Source organism: Hydra vulgaris, chromosome 03 (genome assembly GCF_038396675.1).
Source record: "Hydra vulgaris chromosome 03, alternate assembly HydraT2T_AEP".
NCBI classification, from domain to species: Eukaryota; Metazoa; Cnidaria; class Hydrozoa; order Anthoathecata; family Hydridae; genus Hydra; species Hydra vulgaris.
Genome location: NC_088922.1, coordinates 59,520,392 through 59,545,546, shown reverse-complemented (window position 1 = coordinate 59,545,546; position 25,155 = coordinate 59,520,392). Strand labels below are relative to the sequence as shown.

General features: G+C 28.6%; 1 protein-coding gene across 1 annotated transcript in view; it reads left to right on the top strand.

Annotated features, from left to right (window-relative positions):
- LOC100200908 (DNA mismatch repair protein Msh2) overlaps nucleotides 1-25,155 on the top strand; it is an 83,395-nt gene that overhangs the window by 27,634 nt on the left and 30,606 nt on the right. Inside the window, exons 5-11 of the mRNA XM_065793845.1 lie at nucleotides 192-334; nucleotides 1,395-1,505; nucleotides 13,953-14,039; nucleotides 16,303-16,426; nucleotides 16,575-16,652; nucleotides 22,600-22,658; nucleotides 23,663-23,783. Of these exons, the coding sequence (XP_065649917.1) occupies nucleotides 192-334; nucleotides 1,395-1,505; nucleotides 13,953-14,039; nucleotides 16,303-16,426; nucleotides 16,575-16,652; nucleotides 22,600-22,658; nucleotides 23,663-23,783 (723 nt within the window). The remainder of the gene's footprint in view (nucleotides 1-191; nucleotides 335-1,394; nucleotides 1,506-13,952; nucleotides 14,040-16,302; nucleotides 16,427-16,574; nucleotides 16,653-22,599; nucleotides 22,659-23,662; nucleotides 23,784-25,155) is intronic.

The following is a 25,155-nucleotide window of genomic DNA, read 5'->3' as shown; positions in this document are numbered from 1 at the left end:
TTATTATGATAGCAACCTTGTTTTATATACTTGATAAGTTATAAAAACACTTTATTATGATAGCAACCTTGTTTTATATACTTGATAAGTTATAAAAACACTTTATTATGATAGCAACCTTGTTTTATATACTTGATAAGTTATAAAAACACTTTATTATAATAGGTTACAAAAAATTTTTATTTTGGTAGGTAACAAAAAGATTTTATCTGTGGCTCTAAGTAAAAATAATTTTGAAAAGTTTTTACGGGAATTGCTTCTCATTCGTCAATACAGAGTTGAACTTTATAGAAATAAAACTGGAAAATCTAACCAATGGGATCTTGTTGGAAAGGTTTGTTTCTGTTTTTATATGTTTTTTTTGCTTTTTGGCAGTGTCTCATGTATTTTTTTGTTTTTTTGATTTTTTTGCAGCATAATTTTGATATGTAAGTTCTTATAAAATTTTAATTTCTAACTGCAACACTTATAAATTTCCAATAAATTCACTTTTAATAAAAGTCTGTTTAAAATACATTTCTCTTTACAAATAAAACCTCATTCGTGATAAAATTCTTTTTAAAGTACCTTTTTTCTTTTAACAAAAAAACTAAGTAACAAGAAAACATCCTTGAAATACCTTCTTTATTTTAGCAATAAAACTTCTTTTAAATTTTTATTCTTTTTCATAAAACTAAATTCTTGGTTAATTTTCTTAATTAATTTTTCTTTAATTAATTTTAATCTTAATTAATTTTTTTACTCATAAAACTAAATTCTTAATAAAGCTCCTGTTTAAATATATTCTTTTTTTTTAAAATCCTAATAATGCTTTTTTTCTTCCAAATAAAAATGAAAGATGCATAAATGGATGAAAAAGCCTACATAGTATGTATATGTATATATAGTAAAGTAAAGTATTCTATGCACTTTATATATTTATGTATATATAGTTATATATACATATGTTGGCCAAGATTAAAATCTACATATCATAAGTTAGATGTTGGTCAAAATATTAAAATCTATGGTATGTGTAAATTAGATGTTGGTGATGGTATTGAAATCTAGGTATGTGTATGTTAAATGTTAGTCAAGGTATTTAAGTCTTGTATTAGTTTTTAAGGATTAAATCTGACATAAGTTAAATTAAAATAAATCTAATGTAAATAAAATTAAATGGATCTGAAATAAATTAGATTAAGTGTAATGTTTTTAAATAACGAGTAAAAAGCTAGCGCTGGACCTAAATAGGGGGTATAATTATATTATTATTAGAATTTTTAAATAAGGGGTATAATTATATTATTAGTAGTATTTTTTTCTAAATCAGTTAAACATTAAGTTGCTTTTGAGTTATTATTTGTGACATATTATTGTGAAAAATAATGTTACTTTTACTACTATTGTTTTAGGCTTCACCGGGAAATTTGCAGCAATTTGAAGAAATGCTTTTTGGTAATAATGAAATGTCTGACATGGCTGTTATTTTGAGCATAAAAGTTTCAAGCAATGAAAATCAAAAAGTAAACGTCTTTAAGCCATTTTGAGAATTGTTAAACTGTTTTAATTAAAATCTTTATTTAGTTAAAATAATATTAAAAGTTATTGTTTAAAAATAAATTACACATAACAAATAAAGATTTTATCTATGCTTTATTGATGAATGTTTTGTTATTAATTCGTTTTGTTATTTTTAGCAATCATTATATAAATAATAATAATTAAGAAAAGCAATAAAATATTTTTTCTTTCTCATTTCTTGTATTTTTATATACTAGATAGTCCGGATCTGTAATACGGGTAATGAAAGGTCTGATGCACACCTCCCAATAATTATTTATTTGTTTTAAATAAGTTGCAGAAAGTAAAAGAAAGTAATGATCTAAGCCTCGTTAGAGATCTTTATCTTTTTTTTATTTAACATCTTTGCTTTCAACAAGGCTGCAAGCAGCCACTAATTAAAGTTGGAAGTTACTTAAAGAGAAAAGATAAAGATTGTAGAGCAAGATAACGATTGACTGACGACTTGAAAGATTGCAAATTATGTGAATCAGGAAAGCAAGATGAAGAAAGCGAATTCCAAAGAACTGATGTTCGAGGAAAAAAACTAGACGAATAAGCGTTTTTGGAGCACTTAGGAACAGTCACAGAAAAAGGATGACACTTAATTGAATGACGAGTAACACGAGAATGAATTTTAGTAGATGGCACAAAAGATGCTAGCTCTTTAGAGCAGTGCCCATTATAGTATTTGTAGAAAAGAGAAAGAGAAGCAACATTACGACAATGTGATAATGGTTGGAGGTTGGCTGCAAGAGCAGGTCCAACTATGTTTACAATGCGTTTTTGCACCTTGTCTAAAAGAGAAATGGCATCGTTACAAGATCCACCCCAGATATGGCAACAGTATTCCATACAAGGCCGGATTTGAGATTTATAGAGATTGAGAATAGAATCTGAAGTAAGAAAGTGACGAGCTCGATAAAGAGATGCAGCCTTAGCAGATGCTAATTTTGCAACTGATTTGATATATGGTTTTTAAGAACGATTGGAAGTAAGAGTTAATCCTAGAAGATGAAGAGTAGGTGACTCATCGAGTACATCACCGTTCATAAATATAAGAAGATCTAAATTATTGCGATAACGATTGGCTGAAAAAAATTGAGTTTTATCTGAATTGAAGTTCAACAACCACTGTGAGCCCCATGCTGTAGCAGAAGTGAGATCCTTTTCAAGCTCAAATGCCCCCTCCAAGCAATCAGAGGGTGTTGGTTTCTTATCACGACAAGAATAAGTGTATCATCAGCAAACAATGCCACCTTAGATGTGAGAATATCTGGAAGATCGTTAATGTAAATTAAAAAGAATATAGGGCCAAGGATAGAACCTTGAGGAACCCCTGAAGTTACATAATAAGAAGAAGAGTGCTGTCCATCGAGGACAACTTTTATGCTATGATTGGAAAGGAAGGATTCAATAATCTTAAAGATGTTGCCAGATACACCCTAAGAAGAAAGCTTATGGAGAATTTTATCAAAAGCTTTTGAAATGTCAAGAGCAATGGCCTTAACCTCTCCACTTAATCTAATGCAAGATAAAACCTATCAGTTATTACTGTTAGCAAATCAGCTGTAGAACGAGAATATCGAAATCTATATTGATGGTCAGAAAGTAAGTTATTAGATTCAAGATAAGAAATTAAGTGTTTGTTAATTAAAGATTCAAAAACCTTGCTTATGATAGGAAGAAGACTTATGGGACGGTAGTTAGACGAATCAGATCGCTCTCCAGAATTTTTGAAGATAGGGATAACAGATGCCGCTTTCCAGCAGGCTGGAAAACAAGACTCTGATAAGCACTTGTTAAATAGTTTTTGAGAGTATAGACGACAGCTCCGGAGAACACTTCTGCAAGACAATAACAGGTATGTTGTCCGGGCCACGAGCTGTAGAAAAGTCTAGGCAGGAAATCACTTTAGATACAGATGCTGGAGTGATATGAATGTCAAGCAATGGATCAATCTGTTTGTTGGCAATATCAGGTAGAATGGAACTAGTGGAATCAAGAGAAGATATTGATGAAAAGTTTTTAGCAAACAATTCGGCTTTGTCTTTAGGTGAGGTGACAAAGTCTGAACCATACAAGAGAGGGGGAATTATAGATTTGCCCTTATTATTGATATTATTAAAGATTCTCCAGAAGTCACGAGAGCCTAATTTTTTAGATGAGATACGAGATTTCATGACCTGAGAATAGCTGGTTTTGGCTTTAGACAAAACCTTTTTACAATTGTTTCTAGCAGTAATAAACAGACGTCTGTTTTCTGGAGAATTGTTTTGCTGATAAATATGGAAGTAACAGTTTCGATTGGCAATCGCAGCAGGACAGTGTGAGGAATACCATGGAGGAGAGTGAGGCTTGACCTGGAATTGTCGAGAAGGAATAAAAGATTCCATGCCAGCCTGAATCCACGAAGTTATGTGAGAAGCACATTTGTCGACAGGAAGATGAAAGATTTTTACCCAAGGGCCATCACAAAGAAAATCACGGAAAGAATCCCAGTCAGCCTTACTGTAGTTGTAAGAGGTTTGATATTAGAGGGATTCAGTTGATGAAGAAGAATAAGATATTAGTTTTAGAGAGATCAAACTGTGATCAGAAGCACCTAAGGGTGAATGTGGAGAAACTGAGCACTGACTAGGATCAGAAACAAGACATAAGTCGAAAAGAGAAGGTAAATGATTCGGATTGTCTGGAAAGCGAGTTGGAAAGTTGACTATTTGAGTTAGGGATTGTGAAAGGCAAAAGTTGTGGGCTTTTCATGCCTGCAGAGTCACTGACACTAGAGCTAAGCCATTCAGAGTGCCACTAAGATCACAAGATGAGACAGCCGAACTTAAATTAGTCTCACTAAGAGCAAGTTGGTCTGGTGAACTTTGCAAGAGATAAGACTCAACAGAAGAAAAGTTACTTTGAAGACCACAAATATTAGTGAATGATAGGTTTAGAGAACTTGGTGATGGTTTTTTGTGTTTTATAGTTTTTAGTACTTTATTCATTTTTAAATTAGATTGAAGAACTTGACTCAAAGCATAGATAGTGCTCAGAACACTGTTTAATAGCCCAAGCAATTGCCTCATTACTATTAATAAACCCTAAGCCGTAAAAAATGGCTCCAAATGTGGCCTCCGCAATGCACACTAAAAGTACATACAGGGACACCATCCATGCGCAACATGGCACTGTTAATACTTTGATATTTTTCAGCTGTTGATGGAATCAGCCTCTCTGAGAGCTACCACAGAGTTCGGGAAACCTGACTACCAGCCGGCCTCAGAACCATAAAACTGAGTTTCAGAGCTGTACCCTCATTAGAAGATAATAGAATGAGTTGCCTAGTCATAAAAACAGAAACACAAGCAAAACCCATGCATTGAGTCAAGAAGATCCAGCATTCAACATCCTAAACTGGAAACAATGTATTAAAGATACATCTGCGCCAGCCTAATAGATGAAGAAGGAGTGCGTGGCTGGTCAACAGATAGAATCTGTTTACCCCATAAGTCTTTGCCTAGGAGGCTTTCTATAAGACAGTAGCCGGGTGCATTTAACATCTGCCCAAGATGAGTATTTTTATCGAGACACCATCTCTTGCCTTTACTTAACCAAGAGCTCCAAGGCAGGGGGTGTTTTAAATCGGAGTTGGCATCTCCTAGTCTTGGCCTAAAAAGGCATATCCTACAAGGCAGCAGGACATGAAGCAGATTGTACTGGGTTACATGTTACCAGTAGCAGGATAACCTGATCTGACTCTAAAAGTAACTATAAACTGACTGTAAAACTACAACAGGATAACCTGATCTGACTGTAAACCTGTAAAACTAAAACAGGATAACCTGATTGTAAAACTGTACTGGACTGTAAAACTAAAACCTGGGCTGTAAAAACCTGGACTGTAAAAACCTGAACTGTAAAACTTAAACAGGATAACCTAATCTGACTGTAAAATCCAAACATTTTAGCAGTAGTGTATATATAGTCTAAAAAGTTTTATTTTTTTTAAGCTTCTAACATAATTGAAATAAAAATTTATAAATACAAAAAAAAATTCATATATAATAAATTCATTTAAATACTAAATATTAGCTTTAAAAGTATTGGTTGAAATTCAAAATGCTGGACTATAGTCATTAAGTTATTTAAATAACATTATTAGGACTCCTATTATTACAATCTATTATTTAGATAAAAACTTTATATTAGTGGTGGAAATAAACCTATCATTTTATATATTTTATTAAATGAACTTTCTAATATTTCTACTATTGAAGGAATAGTATTACATACAGTCTTATATTATTGATGTTAATACTTTTTATTTCTCTTTCATATAAATTTAATGTCATCTTGACAAGGGTTGCAAAAATCAATAATTAATTAATGTAAACTCTTAAATTACCAGTTGGTTCATTTTCTCCCAGATTATTACAACTTAAAAACAGTATTGTGCCAAGTGCAATGTAACCAATTCCAATACCATTTTACCATCTACCATTTCCAATACCAATACCAATACCATCTACCATTTCCAACCAATTCCAATACCAATACCATCTACCATTTCATCTTGCATTGCTTGAGTATATGCATGTAGCATAACAAAGTGAATATATTAAAAGTTGGCCTAATTAAATATTTTAGCTCCTTTAATATTGAAGCTTCAGTTTCATTGTCTATTTATTGCTTTTTTAACTTTGGGCTTTGAAACTTCTGTTCTTTTACTGAAGCCATCTTTCTTTTATTTTATATGGCAGATAAAATTTAATTACAAAAAAAAAGTAAAAAAAAATACTGTTAGCGATATTCGGGCCAAATAATAAAATTGTATTTATATCAACTTGTAAACACAACTTTAAATATATACAAAAAAAAAAACAACTTGTTTTTAGGGAAAACCTATTAAAGAATCCATAAAAACATTTAGTCTTAAATTTATATCTTTAAAACAAATTTATTTAAAATATATAATTGATATAAAGTTAAATATGTAACAAAATAAAACATTTGTATTCTTGTAACATATATCACAAAATAAATAATAATACAACTAAAACACAACATTTGTCAACATTTGTCTCAGTAAACAATTAACGTTGAAGACATTAGAATTTCTGCTGTGAAGGTACTTTTTAAAATCAGTTATAACAGCCGATATCTACAGGATGGGGCAATCAAGCATGGCTTGCTGTAAAGAAAACCATATTAGAATAACTTAAAATTTGTAATGGAATCAACCTTAAAGATTGATCCCATTACAAAAAATATAAAGCCAAATTTAAAATCTTATTCAAAGAGCAAATTTATTAACAACAATAAAGATTTATTGATTTAAATAAATTTTATTATAATAATACCAAATTTTGTTTTTTGCCTTTTACAATAAATAGCAGTTCAGTAAAGTAATGAAACTAACTAGAATCATTTTTAACAATAGACCCCTACAGAAAAGTAAGCCTACAGTATAATATGACTACAATTGCGTAAAGAAATAGAACATAGCATAAGGTGTTTGTAGGTTCACATTGTATTACACTAAATATTACCCAAAATATGTGTTTTCTAAAAAATTATGAGAGGCAAGACAACAGAACCTAGATATACAACAGTAAATCCTCTTGGGACTAAATGCTGTCACAACTCTACTCAATACACCGCTTGTCTGGCAAGGTTGACAATCTTGGTCTACAGCTGGCTAGCATAACAGTCTAGCTCTACATTCTATGTAAGTCACTTGCTTGGTTTCCTTTTTAAAACATCAACATCAATAAAATTATTTTGAAAAGCACAAACTTTTGAGTACCATTGCATAGCCAAGTTTTAATAAATTTCTAAATAACTTGAATACATAACCTATTTTAAATTTTAAACAATGATAAGGCATACCTGTAGAAATAAATTGTTCAAAAACTGCACACGAAAGTTATTTCTTTTATTAAGGTCATCAATCTCAATTTAATCAGCATTAAAAAAGGATTGATCTCCTAGTAAAGTTTGAGCACTTGCTCGTTGATTGTCAGTGAATCCATATTAGTTAGTGTTAAAATGACTTGTTTAGCATTATCATCTCATTCATTATCTTTAAATATCTAATTAACAATTAAGTTATTTTCTCTAATAATGCACTGATCTGGTGTTTTAATACCTTACCCTTTAAAAGAACCTTCCTTTTTGACAGGTATTGTTCAACTACTTGTTTTAATAGCCATTGTAAAATTGTCCTTACCCATCGTGTACTCTTATTTTTCAGTTAATGCAAATTTTTGCATTTTTTTTTTAATTTATAGAACTTTTTATACATGCTTTACAACTTCAGCCATCTTTTAACAGCAGACTGTTTGCCTTAAGTCACCACTAAAAAAAATGAATTTCCTACCAAATGGAATGTTTTTGTTGCAAACATATAATGAAAAGTTGTTATAAACAAATTATAAATTGCATTTAAGACTCATTTGAGTATAATGAATTTTTGTCCATGTGGCTGCAGCAGATTTAACACTCTTACTGCTGGTTTCAGATATCAAACAGCTATATATAAACGTTTTCATACCAGCGGTTGTTCAATCTTTAAAAAACAATTGGGAATGTTGATTACATAGGCACTACATAGCTCATGGATTATCCGCCCAATACATAGCTAATAATACAGCATGCTACTGCATTACCTGCTATATAGGTACTATTTTAAGATTAATTTTGAGAAACTTAAGCAGATATGTGATGGAAGGTTTATAGTTAGTTTGCGTAAAGTTGAAAGTTCTGAGAAAATAATCAGCATAGAATCTCTAACTAAAGAAGCTCTGGCACTGAATATATGGTTTAATAATGAAGTACCAGTAAATAATGATGCAATAGACCTATAAACAGCTTTATTTTTCTTACAAAATGAAATTGAAGAATTTGATTTTTGTGAAAGTTCAAAGGAAGTTGTTATTTATGTTGCTGGGTAACAAAAAAAAATAATTTAAAAATGAAAATGTTCTTTGTGTCAAGATCTTCAAACTAACAAAATATCTTCAGTATCTATGGATTTACATTCAAGGGGAGGTTTAATTGAACCATATGAAAGCATGGTAGAATATGTTTGCTCCTTATTTTGCATATTAGACATCACTAAAGAATTGTTATTAACTAAATGTACTAGCAAATTAAAAAGTTCAGCTCTAGCTTTATTTCAACTGTTCAAAAATAACATTTGTTTTATGTGTTCTGACCATTTAGAAACAGAAAGACAGTATATTCACACAACTGTTATTAATATATTTAAAATAATGAACAATCAATTCAAAATGGAATGATTTGAAAAGATGAAGCAGAAGCCTTTAAAATTGACACAACAAAAAATTAACTTATTTTCTTTTCTTTATTTTTTGCTATAGATGCACTTTTGTTTGGTTATGTTTTTCCATAGTTGTATATATTTTTTTTTGGTTATATATTTTATATTTTTTTAGTTATATATTTACTTGCTTTAATATTTGGATAATATTAGTTTTCATCATTAACATTATGAAATTAAATCATAAAAATTAGCCTTATGTTTTTTGGACTTGTAAGCAGCAAGTCCGGCCGTGTATTTAAGTAGGCTGTGTATATTATAATTATAACATATTATAGTAATAGTTTATAATAGTAAATATTGTAATATAATAGTAAATATAGTAATATAATAGTATATATATATATATATATATATATACACACACACATATATATAAACATATATATACATATATATATATATATACAGTATACTTGGCGGGTGATTTGAATCAGCATGGATGTAATTTAATATATTTTCAGGTTTGAAATAAGGTTTAAAAGTGCAGTCACTAAGATTTAGAGTTACGTCGAGGTAGTTGACAATTTGTCATGTTGCATTGTATAGAAATCCGTAGGCAATTGCATTTAAATATTTCGACGATATGCTTTTTTATTTTTTCCATTTGAGGGCCGCTTTTATTACTAAAAACTGCCAAGCTATTGTCACAATATAAACCAACCTCAAACTTGTTATAAATTTTGAAATTTGAAAAAGAAGAAATATTCCTACCAGCTCATAAACCTCTGCACCGTTGAACGCTCCCATGGAAACATTAAATAAACCACTTGATTGCTTTATCCAAACTTGATCATTATTAAAAAGCAAAGACTTTCTTGCATGAAAAATTAGTGATATGTTCTCTTTATTTAATGTTAGGTGTTGCTTTGCAAAATTGATAGAGTTTTTAAGAAGTGTTTCCCTGATATAAGGGTAGAAGTCAATAATATCAAAAGCTAAAAATTTATAAAGGTGTTTATCTTTTACGGCCATAAACCAATCAATAACATTTTGAGAGTTTTTCCATTGATTTAATTGTAATACAATTCTTAGGTCTGTATTAATTTTAGATTTTAGGTCTGTATTAATTTTAGATTTTAGGTCTGTATTAATTTTAGATATTAATATTTACTAATTCTACCAACGTCGTTTTTAGCAGGATTCAATAAACGGACAGTCGGATTGTTTTCAAAATTATCTTTATGGTCTTTTAAGGTGATAGAACAATTGGAAGATGTATTAATGTCAATTTTATTAAAAACTTCTCGGTTTTTCAAAAGACATTTACTAAAGTTTACTTTATTTATTATGTTTGAGTTAGATAATTTGTAGTTTGAAGTGATGGCATTTCTTAACAAGTGGTTATAATCATTTTTAGATAAATTGTAAAGATTGGTTATTTTATCAGCATACATATAAGTTAGATTAGATTTTCGAATATTGTTTATATCTTGTTTTAATTTATTTTGGAAACTGCTGTGTACCTTTCGAAACTTAATGTGTTTTACAAGATCAATGAGTTCATTCTCAAAAGCTAGCATTTCTGTAATTTGTTTTGGATGATCAGATATTATGATTAATTATTTTAAACTCAAAAGTGATTGTAATAAGTTTTTAACTTTTTAAATGGTGGTTACCTGTCATATGATAATGCTATCCTGGCAAAAATCAACAGATGTGTGCCCAGGTACTCTTGGCAACCTTATCTGTCACATACAAAAACAATCTTTATTTTTTGAACTATTTATTCTAACAAAAATAAGGAAAAATTAAAAAACGAGTTTGTGCCATACTTTTGCTCAAGAATAGTTTTTTAAAGAATAATTAAGAACATTTTTTTATTATGAACTGCCATTTATAACCTTTACTTTTAAATCATAAATTAAAAGGAGATTTAAAAAAGTAAAGATGCTGCCAAATATCACAAGATCAATTTTAAAGACACTTTTTTTTGAAGATAAAAAAGTGTTAGAGAAACTTTCTGAAACAGTTTAAAACACAAATGAAGAAATTTTTCTTAATTTCATTACAGGCATGATTAAAAAATATCATTCATTATAGCAACCAATTAAATTTCAGTTTGAAAAATGCAAATAATAAAATCTAAATTTAGTCTTAAGACAAAAATACTCCAAAACTTTGATTGGTTGTGCTTCCCAAGATAAAATGATGTCAGCATGCTCTGGACAAGCAATGTTTCCTCAGAACTGCATCTTTTTGCAACAAAAAAACCCTGGTTTGATGGAAGATATGATGGCGGTATATTTCATGACAAGCACATCAGGCTTGTTGAATAATATAAAAATGTTTTTTTTACTTTTACCTATATCAATTTGTTAACTTGGCTCTTTTCATTTTGTCTCTGATATGAGGTTGCATTAAAAAGTTTTAAAGCATTTAGAAAAAAGTTCAATAAATAGTATGTGTTCTACAAAACTATTAAAGTCTATTTGAAAAATGAGCAAATTTGGAATAAATAAAAAAGAAGCAATTCTGCAGAATTGGCTAGTGCCAAAAGATGAAAAAGAAGAAAGAATATTGCGATATTTAACATTTACTGAGCCACAAGAGGATCAAACTGAGAAAACTGAGCTTTTATAATCAGAACAATTTAAGGTGTCTTCCTGTCAGAATTCTGACAGGAGAAATTAAATCAGGTACTAGTGCTCCAACAGCATTCCTTAACAAATTTGCAAAAGAAGTTGTATTTACAGGTGTTTCTAAAAATATTTCATCTAGAAATATGATACACTTGCTCTCTGACAAAGTAGTTACTTCTGGGGGCAGTTTGACAGATTTCTAGCTTTCTGAATCCATCTGACGTGCAAAAGAAGAAAGGAGCAAGTACAAGTGCAACTAAATATCGAGAAGATAGAGTAAAAGCTGTAAGTCAAAGTAAATTTCAAATAATTTTTCCATCCAAGTTGCGCGCTGATGGAAAAATTTTGTAGGATATTGCTAACAATACAGATCGAAAGAGATATCATTTTGCTGTTCTTGTGAATATCAATAGTGATTTAAAACTTCTTGGCATTCTGCCATATAGAACACAGTATTGGAAAATCATGATGCTCTAATAAACATTTTCAATGTATATATGCTAAGAACTTATATAAAGGATCTGTGCTTTGACACAAGTGCAACTAATACAGGAAAATATTCCGGCACAAACATTAGGTTCCGTCAAACACAGGGTTTAATTATATTACAGTTTGCATGTCGAAGACATGTTTACAAGCTTTGCTGTAAACAACTATTATAACATTATTATAAACATTGGTATAACTTATGTTGCTAAAAATCTGATGTTCAAAGTTTTCCAAGCTAATTGGAATGCAACAATGGAAACTATGGATAAATCAAAGTTCAAAAAGTTTGACAAAGTTGCAGTTAAAGGAGCATATCTAGAAAAAGAGATTGAAGAAACATTTCAGTTTTGCAAATATGCACTTGCCAATATGCACTTGCCAATTAAGAATTTCAAGAGGTGATTATAAAGAACTTACACTCACCTATGTATGTCCAGATGTAAGCTTTAATGTTTATGGTCCGCCATTAGTTTCCCATGTACGTTTTCCCATGCATGTTTTCCCATGGATGATTTATGGCAAAATCTATATATTATCTTAAAATTCAAGTTTTAAGTAATCAGTTGCCCTACCAATTGACAGCTTGTTTACAAAAAGGGAAATCAGTAGAATGGCAGAAATCATTTCTATTTTTTATACTGTGTGATTTTGTGCATTTCTCTTTAGTTCCTCTGCAACTTTTCAAGACATAAAAACATATTGGCAGATGGTCCAGTGAAAAAATTGAATAATCATCTACTAGAGAGAATTGAAAGATTGAAATGATGGAGAGACATGCAGTATTTAGATCAAATCTTGATTCCATTATGTCTCATAAAGAACTTGAAGAAAACAAAAAAAGAAAATTTGTAAAAGTTCTTTTCTCACAACCTGTTCCTCTATACTATGAGAAGTCTGAAAATTCAATCCTTCTACAAGATCTAGACTTAATCCAGAAAAAACCATCTAGTTTATCACAGTTTGATGGTAGGAACTCGTTTATTTTCAGTCTGTTAAATTAGAGTGAAGATGATGATAAACCTTGGCTAAACTGTTCTTTATCTTTCTAGAACTTTGTTGACCAAATTAAAAACTCATTGAATTTGTTTGCCATCTATAGTAGTCATCAGCTGCTCTGAACAGGCAATTAACCTTGTGTCAGAGTTTGTTATCTCTGTTCACAATTAAAAAGACAATAATATTGAATGTTCAGCAAAGTAGGGATAAATTCAAGGAGTTCAAAAAAGTACAAACAACGCAGTCTGGCAAAAAAAAATAGGGCGCTTATAAAGTATAATTCATAGATTAGTTAAGAAAAATTTGTTGATTTATAGTTATACAAACTGTGTTTAAAGAATATTTTTCTTGATTGATTTATTATTGTTGACCTAAACAATCTTGTTATATATTTTTCTTGATTGATTTATCATTGTTGACCTAAGCAATCTTGTTATATATTTTTCTTAGCTGAAAATTTTTCTTTAACTAACCCAGCTACTTGAGCAAAATTAAGTTTTTGCAATAAAATGTATATTTTGTAGTGCCTATATGAAAATCTAATTAAGCTTTATGTAAAAATAAAATTTTAAGGCAGATGGTACATAAACATTTTGTAAAAAAAATTAAAAAGTTAAATGGGTGAAGGGGGAGGGGGGGAAGAAAGCTAACCCTTTGCCACCCACATTAAATCAATGCACTTTTTTGAAAACTTAAATTTACAATTAATTCCAAATTAATACTAAAGTGTTTTAGAGTTCATAGAAAAAAAGGTGTTTTTTTTTATGTTTAAAGTTTACGCTTTTTGATTTTAAAATGGGGGTGTTAGGGCACAAATTGTAATAGTGGTACCTTAAAAATGGATTTGAAAATTTTTTCACCATGAAACCATTTTTTTTGCCATGAAACCATTTTTATATAACCAGTCAACTAACTTAGGTGGTTAAGATTTAATTTGAAAATTTTTTGAAAAATGATGCTCCCTAATAGACATGTTGTTATTTTAATATATTATGTTTTATATTTAGTTAATAGGTGCAGCATTTGTTGACCTTACTGAAAGAATATTGAATGTTTGTGAGTTTTGTGATAATGATCAGTTTACTAACCTAGAGGTAAATATATTTAAAAGATATTTAGTTTTGATTTTTGGAAAATTAATAATTTTTATAGTTTCTTTGTTAATAAACTCTGGCAATATTTAAATAATTTGTGAGTAGCAAAACCCTTTAAAGATTGCAAAATGCATTTAGTAAAGTTTTTTTTTAAATTGTATAAAGTTTAAAAACAAAGAATTGAAGAAATTTGAAAAACTTTATAAAGGTTTTTCATCTTAACCAACTTCCTGCAATAACCGAAAACTTAGTTGATGTATGTACACTGTCTATCTCTAAATAATTTAGTCTATTAGACAAAAACAAGAGATTTAAAGAAAGAATTAATATAATAAAAACAATAAAAAAGCAAAAGCATTCTAAATTAAAGAAACAACTATTTTGTCAATAAAATTTTGTCTTTAGAAATTTTTTTAAAAACAATTAAATGAATTATCCGAGGCAACTTGGACCAAATTTAGAGACATATTGGAAGTTAGTGGTTAGGCATGTGATAATGATTATGTAGGGGAAGATAACTAAGGGGCCTTTGTCCCCCTTTTTTTTGGTTTAAGGTTGGGTTCATGTAGCCCTTAATGTGAGGCTAATTGAACCCATTGTGTAAAAATTATGTTTATATAGTTTATTAAATATAACACATAAACACCATAGAAAGAAAACGAATGAGTATTGCAAATATTAATAGTATAATGAAAGTATAATAAGATTTGGTATGCTGTTGTTGTTGATACCTAGTAGTATGTAATAGTACACTAATTGTCCAGTTCCTCGATTGTAAAAAGACTAAGACATTGCTACTCTGTTTTATTTCATTGATTTTATAGTAAAGTATCTAGAAACTATTTGTAATCGTTATTTGTTATCGTTTGTATGCGTTGTTGAAACTCAAACATCAAAAGATTTTACCCTACTAACACCTATAATGCTAGCAAATTAAAGCTTTTTATTGCAGACTAGTCATCTGACTGATTGTTTGTTATGCTATAGCAGCCCTGACCCTCATGCTGTTTCTACTAAATCTCACCAATAACTGAAGATATCTTCTAATAAATTTTACATATTCGACTCCTGGGCGATTTCCTTTAAAACATTAAATGTCAGGCTCCAATCTATCTAGATAGGATTTTACAATAATTTGAAAATCAAGTAGGGTCAGCGGGCATTCATAAGAAGAAACTTTATTCAAATGATCACAAAATTTTTGTTCTTATGATATTAAGACAACTGGATGCCCTGCAGGTTTCTTCGTGGTTTTAAAACATCTATAATAATATGATTTGAATGCTGAAATGGCTATTTCTAAATTGTTCTTTGACAAATTGTTGACCCTTATTTCTGCTTTTAATATTAATTCATGCTTGTTCTTAGTTCTGAACTGTATGATCTTTATATGATCTTTATATGATCTTTATATGTTCTTAATCTTGGTTTTCTTTTGTATTTTCAAATTTTTTTGTAAAAATTATGGTATTAGATAGAAAACGCTAAAAGTTTTAACAACAACCATAACTAATAACAAAAGTTTCAACAACAGCAATAATTTAACAGCATTTAGGTATGCATTTTGTAAGATGTATAAATAGAATACATGGTTAATGTATTTTATTTATACATCTATATATATTTTGTATCAATAAGTTTCATGTGTCAATTGCAAAAAATATAAATATTAAAATGTTCTTTTTTTTTCTGTTTTTTTATTTTATTTTTTAACACTAAAAACATTTTTGTGCACCAAAACTAAAAAATATAGAAATGAAAAGTTTTTTAGTTATTTAACCAGCAGTTTAAATTCATTGTTTCTAATTTTATGGAAGCAATTTTTTTTTTTTTTGATAACCAAGAAGAATAGCTTGTTAAAAAAATGTTTTAAAAAAAACTAGAAGAATTATAATGAATTAAAAGATGATAAAAGTTCTATCTTTATTATTATTCTTAGTTTTATCTTTGTTATTATCATTTCTTTGTCGTTTTTTTTTAAATTTAACTCTGTTATTCAACTAGCATAAATATTTTGTTGCTAAAACACTTTTCTAACATTTTTTTATTTTATTTAAAAGCGTATTTAAAACCATTTATTTTGAAAGTCTATTATTTTAAAATGTGTAATAGCAGGTTTTAGGCTGTGTGATCAGCGCATGACTACACACTTATAATCAAGTTTAGGCATGTTTTTTGATTACTTATTGCTAAATAAAGGTGTGCACAATGGCATATGATTGCATGTCATTTAAGTAAAGCTTCTATTTATATAATTTTATAGGCATTTTTACTGCAAGTTGGTGTTAAAGAATGTATTGTCACTCATCAGGATTGTTCTGACAATGGCGGAAAACTACAACAAGTTTTACAACGTTCAAATGTTTTGATAACTGAGCGAAAAAAAAGTAGTTTCTAATTTTTTTGATATAAAGTTATATATATGATATATTTAAAATAAACATTTCTTAAGTCACTAAAATAAAAACTCCAATTGTTTGATGTTTTATGAATTTCTATTATTTCTTAGTTTAACCATCTTTCTTTAATTTACAGGTGAATTTCAGTCAAAAGATATCCATCAAGATCTTAACAGACTTTTAAAAACTTCTTATGGTTCGAGCAATGCGTTACGTAAGTCATTTTTATTTATTATGTTTTTAATTAACACATTACACAAGTTTTAAATCAAAGCGCAAACACTGCTTTAATTGTGTAACACAATGGATTTATTAGTTTACATTTCAAGTCTTCTGTCTACAGTTTCCTTGCAGCCTTGTTAGGATTGAATTAAAATTAAAAAAGAAAAAGAAAATGTAATTGATATTGCAGGGTGGCAAATGGTCCTTGAAAATCTTGAAAACCTGGAAATGTCCTGGAATTTGATAGGTCCTGGAAAAGTCCTGGAAAACACCACTTTTAACTTTTTTTTGAAATAGTTCAATTATTCATTATCATGTTTTTACCTTTTACAGAAATATTAATAATATTGTGTAGATTTCTACTGAGTTTATTAGTTATGTATTTTCTGAAATGCAAAAAAATCTTTGTTAACTGTTACAGTTAGTATTTTTAACATCTAGTAATTATTTAAAAAATATAATATATAACGCCTAAGACAAAGAACTGTCATTTTTAAACAGAATGGCTACACAACAAAAAGTATTCTTCAGTAAAATTTTGTATTTTAAATTCTAAAAAAGCAATATAATATATGTCTAAGACATAATAAATATAATATATAATGTCTAAGATAAAGAAATGTAATTTTTAAACAGAATGGCTATATAACAAAAAGTATTCTTGGGTAAAATTTTGTATTTTAAGTTCTAAAAAAGCAAGCTATAGTTGGTGCAGAACAGATATTTGTATTTCTAACATGGCAGTATCTGCCTTGGGTTCTCATCCAACTGGTAAGAAGCATAAATTTAATGCAAATACACATGCAGCAGATATGTTCTTTACTAGTAGTTAATTAGTTTTTTATTTTAAGTTTTTTTAACTTTAATTTAAATATATGTTTTGCTGAATTTTGGAAAGCTTGTAGCAAATTAATTGGCTGTGTTCTATCAGTAACTTACATAAAAGTGCTCCTAATTTAAAAAAAAAAAAAACTATATATCAGCACTGACTACTATTGAAGATCTTTAATCTCCAGCTCTGGTTACCAAGGCAGAAGTAATATGCAGCTTGAATGTAGTAATGTCACATTTTCTTTAAGAAAATGAAGACCTTAGTGGAAAAACCGGCGTTGTCACATTTAAAAAGCATTGAGAAAGTATTTGTTGATCATTAATAAATGTCTTTATTTAAAGCAAAGAAAAAAAAATTTTTGTATAAAAAATTACAAAATGTTTTGTTTTTGAATAAATTTTAAATAAAATAATTATAATATAAATTTTTTTAAATTGCTTAGTTTCGTTTGCTTTAAATAAAGACTTTTATTAATGATCAATAAATACTTTCTCAATACTTTTTAAATGTGACAATGCCGGTTTTTCTACTGAGGTCTTATATATATATATATATATATATATATATATATATATATATATATATATATATATATATATATATATATATATATATATATATATATATATATTTTTTTTTTTTTTTTTTTTTTTGTTATTCACCTCCTCAAGGCCAAGAAGGCCACTACAGATGAGGAGGCTACTTTGTAGTGGTTATAACCCTCTCTCAACTCTATAACTCCGAAACACGAACCTCGACGAACAATGCCGCTGCGCGGAGAAACAAGTTGAGCGCGGTACTACCAGGACCTGGTGGGGATCGAACTCGGAACCTCTCGCTTATGAAGCGAGCGCTTTACCACTACACCACTACCTCATATATATATATATATATATATATATATATATATATATATATATATATATATATATATATATATATATATATATATATATATATATATAAAGGGTTTGAAATAATGAACTTTTTTATTCCAGATTTTACACACATACATGTGCAAAATTGAGTGGTTGATGGAACAAGTGTTGATATCTCACTAAAACAGTAATCATGGTAGTATTTGTAGTGTAGAGAAAGAAATGTAATCCTACAATGATTGCACAATGGTTCAACTACATTTACAATACTTTTTTTTGAACTTGTCTAGAAAAAAGTGGGCCTCATTTGAAGAGCCAGCCCAAATATGACTATAATATTCTATACAAGGACAAATAAAAAAATAGAAAATGGAATCAGGAGTAAAAAAGTTGTAAGCAGGATTAAGAAAGATAAAAGAATTGTATATTTGGTTTTCATGAGAGGTCAGTAGTGAAAGATAATCCGAAAAGACTAAAAATAGAGGAGTCTTCTCCACAAATAAGCTTATAGAGAAGACCAGCATGCAAAATTTTAACAACAACCTTTGATGTCAAGAGTAGTAGCTCTGTCTTATAATCTTCTTATACCAGTTAACAAGTCAGCTCATTTTGATTCAACATTTGTTTAAAAAAAAACAAAAAAACATTTAAAAAATCTATGAAAATTCATATTTTTAGATGTTTTATGACTTATTTTTTATGCTTTATTATGTTTATAATCCGTATATTCAAAAATTAGAATCTGAAACCCAAGTTGTGTCATAAGTGCTAATTTACCTTGTATCATGTATTAGAAAGTTTTTTTTTTTTTTCAAAATATGTTTATTGTAACTGGAAAGAGACATGTAATCCCTCTAAGTCAGGGTTTTTATGCTCTATTGATTTAATGAAAAATTATGAAATCATGAAACTGCATTGTAATTTACATATTAGAACATAATTTATTGCCATAATTGCAATCTTTTTTGAACATTTTTGTTAATAAAAAATATTCTTTATTTGTTTTTATTTTATAATTTTATAAATATAGTATTTTTATGAAAAAAATCAAAAAATGTTTGTATTTTTTAAAAATCTATAACTGTATTAGGGTCAGGGCTACAACATCAGTTTTTGTTATGTCTAATAACATCTGTCTAACAACATCTGTAAATATAATGAGGTACTACATCTGTCCAACAACATCTTCTAATACATTGAGGTGTACTAACATCTGTCCAACAACATCTGAAATTCCATTGGTCTAATAACATCTGCGTAAAAAGTATATGAATACTGCAGATGTAATTACATCATTTCAATTATCTAAGTATAACAAGATATGTGCAACTACATTAGGAGATTTTACAGATGTACTTACATCTTTTCAATTATGACATCTTTTCATTTATGATAAGGATAACCACATCTGTACAACTACATCTGTGAATTCTATAGATGTAGTTACATCCTTTCAATTATATTAAAAATAGCTACAGGATTTTTTTCAGATGTCATTATATCGGGAAAAATTATTAAATAATTTTTTCAACCAGATGTAGTTACATATATATTTCCTTTCAGATGTAGTTATATCTGGGAAAAAATAATAAATATAAATGCATTAGTTTATCCAGATGTAGTTACATAGAAGATTTTTTCAGATGTAATTACATCTGGAGGAAATTCTTCCAAATGTTATTGGACTTAAAGAAAAAAATTGCCAGATGTAGTTATTCTTTATCTATCATCTTTTTTCATCATCATTTTATCATCTTCCTAAAGATGTTGATAGGAGTCATTATCATTTCATCATCATTCATTATTTCATCATCATTCTATCACTTTCCTAAAGATGTTGTTTGGGGTCATTGAATTTCCAGATGATATTATACAGATGATCATGGACAAAAGTGTACAGATGATCTTGGACTACTCTACAGATGTTGTTGGACAGATGTAGTAATCTTTTACCACTGAATTCTATTTGTTCACACAAATTATTAAAGCTCACAACGTAGTTAAGTTGAACTTAGTAATGTGTTTAGCCATATTACTTTTTTCAGGGGTTTTGGGCCCCACATAATAAGATTCAACCTAATGTTTTCGACACCTCAAGAAAGTGGTCACAGCTTGTTGTTTGGGCACAGGCACTTTCTATTGAGAGCATGGCTAGAAAAGACGGCCAGTCTTGCACCATTGTTGAGCAATGGAAATTGTTGATAAGTTTTAATTTACTGAAGCATCTTTCTGCAGTTGCTGCTATCACAGGGCAAGTCAACCAAACACGGAGTGCAACAGCCACATTGTGATTACTTGGAGACATGTGTTATTGATATAATTTGGAAAGCCTATTGCAGTTTTGAGCTTTTCCTTGTTTTCCAAAACTAGATGAATAAATTGCTTAAGCTCCATCTCCATTTCAAATAGATCTTTATCATCCATCTTATTGTAGAAATTCTGGCACTTCAGCAACAGGGTGTTGTCTTTGTATGCTTGTAAGAGATTCAGTACAGGATCTCTTTTTGTTAATAGCTCAAACAGACCCAAAAAGTTTCCATTTTGTGGTGAGTCAAGAACTTCTTCAGAAACTCTAAAAGCCAAAAAAAATTTCTATCAGGAATTTTGTAATGTCATTATAATGCTTGAGGACATCTCTCCAGAATTTCTTTTCTTTGATAAAAATCTGCATTTCCTATTTATCTAAGGATAATTCATTATTGATACCTTCTTTAAGCTACATTTATTGCCTGAAACACTTTTGACGGGAAGTGCCTATTTCATGGTCTTTTAACTTCTTTGATTTAAAAATTGATAACTTGGCTCAATGTTGTATGGAAAGTCAACCTGTTGAAAACCACGTTTCACCAGGTCACGTCATCAAGCATCAGGTATTTTTTCAGGCCAGCTGGCTGGGTCACAAGTGATAGAAGTATATAATAGCAATGGAAGAGTGTACATTTTTTCTGCTATGTTAGGTTTAAAGTTGGCAATATCTAACTGTTCATGAATGACCACATCATTAGAACAATTTTTCCATCGCTGGTGCAACCAATTTATATAGGTGTAAAGAATGATTTAAGTTTAGGAAGTTTGCTAATTGCATCTTTTGTTGTTGCTGGCTCTTTTTAATTAGTTGTACCTGATTTTTTAGGCTTCATTATCTCTAATGAAAAAGAAGTTTACATGATATGCATTCATGATATTATACTGTAATAAAATATGCTAAATGTATAAATCTATAAAAACTTTAAAGTATTATAGATAAGGTTTGGATTGTAAATAAAAAAAAAAGATTTTCTTTGTCTTCTTATCTGTATGCACTTTTAAGCAATGTTAACAACAGATTATTTTAATTAATTTTGTTATGTACCACACCATTTCTTTGCTATAATAAACAATTTTGTAAATTAAAAAATCTAATTTTTAAATAAACTCTCATATTTATTAAGAAAAAATTCATTTATTTAATATGTAGAATACATTGTGAAATATTAAAAAACAATTTGCACACAAAGAAATCATTTATTTTTATTATTAAAAATATATACTCTTATTTATGTCATGATAAAGTAGATAGCCTATAAAATGTAGCCTATATATTATCTATAAACTCTATAAAAAAATGAATTTCTGCTTACTTAAAAGTGCTTTTTTTAGACAACTGGGATGCTACCTTACTACTAAATGCAATTACAACAATGTGAAAAACTAGTGTTTAAAAAATCAAATCAAATAATAATTTAATGTTTCGTGAACGAAAGTTTAACTAAATTTAAAGTAGATTAACTTAGCATTGCAATAGCATCATTTTCATTAGGTCTAGTATAAATAAAACTAAACGAAAACTAAAGTTAAAAACAAAAGTTTAACTAAAATAAAACATCTACTAACTTAGAAATACAATAGTATCATTTTCTTTGGGGTTAGCAAATCTAAAAAAGTTAGCAAACATTAATATAATGATTTAGATACAAACAAACAAAAATACCTATATCGTAATTTTAATTTATCATATTGAAAATTTTTATTGCATACTGCATAGAAGGGCTCTTTCACATTCATGCCCCACTTCTTTCCTCCCAGCTGCAGGGGTTTTAGAGGCACTAGGCACTGCACTGGTTGTAATCGCTGATAATCTAAACTTTAAAATCCAGCAATCATTCCAAAAGTTTGCTCTTTTTTTTCTTTTTTTTTTAAACTATAAAATTGTGAACTAATTTTTTCATGTTCACTTTTGCATTATTTAGGTGAAGTGGATTTGTTGCAAGCAATGATGTGTTTGTCAGCTATTATAAAATATTTAGAGGTATATAATATCTTTTTTGATGATTAATTTTTAATAGATTGTTAATAGTGTTTAGGCATTACCTCACGGGTAAAATAAAGGTCACCCAAGACCTTATGTTGTATGCCATGATTTTTTTGAATTTGAATTTGAAGTAGTCTACTTTCAAACTCAAAAAAGAACGTTTTATAAATATTAATGTTTTGGTACTAAAATAATATTTTTTTGTTAGTTATTATTTTTGTTGTGTGTGTGTGTGTTAGTTATGATTTTTGTTGTGTGTGTGTCTGTTAGTTATTTTTTTTGTTGTGTGTGTAAAAACTTAAAAACCTTAAATATCCTTAAAAAAAACAACCTCCTTAAAAAGAGTTAAAATTTGACTGATCTCATTTCTACTTATTTATTTTTCTTAATTATCTTTTATTAAAGTAAATGGGTTATACTTATTAATAAAGAAGCAAATATATATTTACTTGATAAACTTATACTCTTATCATATATATCCATTTATATTTATATATACATCAAGTAAAATATTAATTAATAATAATTTTTCTGCTTATATTAAAAATTAATTGAAAAAAATAAGATTCTGATTTTAATTAATTCATTTTCTCCTTACTTTTTCTTTCAAAAAATTGTCGTTGGTGACCTAATCTTCTTAAATATTAGGAAAACATATTTTTAAATTTCCTTAAAATCTCCTTACTTTTAGCCTCAGTTTTAATAGTGGCAACCCTGACAACTTAATCCAATTATCTTAAAATTTCAACTGAAATAATGATAATTAGTAAAATTCTTAATAAGTGTTTGTTATAGTTTATCCGTCTTTACCTGAAAGTTTATATAAACTTAATTAGTTTTCAGTTTTACTTAACTAAGCTGTTTAGAAACAACTGGTTAGAATGTTGGAAAAAGAAAATAAAGAATATGTGTACAACAAGTTTGCTAAAAGTATAACAAAAAAATATTTAGTATGGAAGTTCTTAGATATTTTTTTTTTTGAACAGTGATTTCGTTTTCAGCTTTTATCTGATGAGTCTGTGTTCAATCAATTTTCCATAAAAATTTTCGATTTAAATCAGTATATGCGTCTCGATGCTGGAGCCGTCAAAGCTTTGAATGTGATGCCTTCAGTTGATGATGGTAAGTTTTAAAGTTTTATAAGTTGAAGTCATTTGTTACTGCTGCTTTTATTATTTTGATTTGATTAAATATTTTAAGTCTGCTAGTTTTCTCTTAGTTTATCTTTTTAATTGTTTGATAGTTGCATTTAAAAATTTTTGTTTTTTATTTTTACTAATTATAAACTTTTTTCATTCTATTAACCAGTAAGAAATTGATTTCAACTATTATTAATATTATTATATATATATATCTATATAATGCGGTTGTATAACAAGTATTATTATTATTATATATATATCTATATAATGCGGTTGTGGTGTAGAGTGCTCGCTTCATAAGCAAGAGGTTCCGAATTCGATCCCCACCACGTCCCTGGTAGTACCGCGCTCAACTCATTTCTCCATGCAGTGGCCTTGTTCGTCAAGGTTCGTGTTTTGGAGTTATAGAGTTGAGAAAGGGTTATACCACAAATAAGTAGCATCCTCGTCTGAGGTGGCCCTCTCGGCCTTGAGGAGGTGAATTAACAAAAAAAAATTAAATTACAGAAAGTGGCAAATGTCTTTACTACTGCAAATTTTCACATATTTATTAAATATGCTGACACTGAATTTTTTAGATTTGATTGCTTCTGCTTTTTTAAAAAAAATATTTTTCAAAAGGGGGGTTTAATGTAACTATTATTTGAGCTCATTTATATTTATAATTTTTTAGGAGAAACTTATTTTTGTGCCTGCATTTAGAAATCAGTTCCGATTTTTTGTTTAATAAACATTCTTGGTTTGCACGTGTAATTATTTCAAATTTTTCTTGTATGCACAGTACGCATTTTTTGGAAAAATTGTTATTTGCAGGTGCTGTTTTAAGGATGGACCAATTCAGTATATAATCATCAATATTTTTACCTTTTAATTTCCATATATATTTTGACAGCATTTTGTCTTTTGAATACTTTTTATTTTTAAAGGATTGCTTATGGTTGGTAAAATATTTTTTCCATTCACTTTCTGTTATGCCAATATATCAGGTACATTCTTTGAGGAAACGATACATTTATATACCACATTTTTGATAAACAACTTCCACTCATTGGACAATTGTTTTTTTGTTTACAATTACAATTTTGTGTAGTTTTTTCATTTAAGATTGCTTTTTTGTTTAACAAAGCATTATTGTGACCTTTTATAATTGTTTCCATATTTTTTGGGTAACTGTAACTAACTTTGATTGTATTTCGAATAAAAATTTTATCTAATTTGAGGGCAGGAAATGCTTATCGACCAATTTTAAAAACACTTTTCCTATGTTAGTGGAAACAATTTTGCTAATTGAAGGAGGGGGGAGGGGTTTGTACCAAATTACATATCTAGTTCTATTTCGCCTTTTTGTTTTC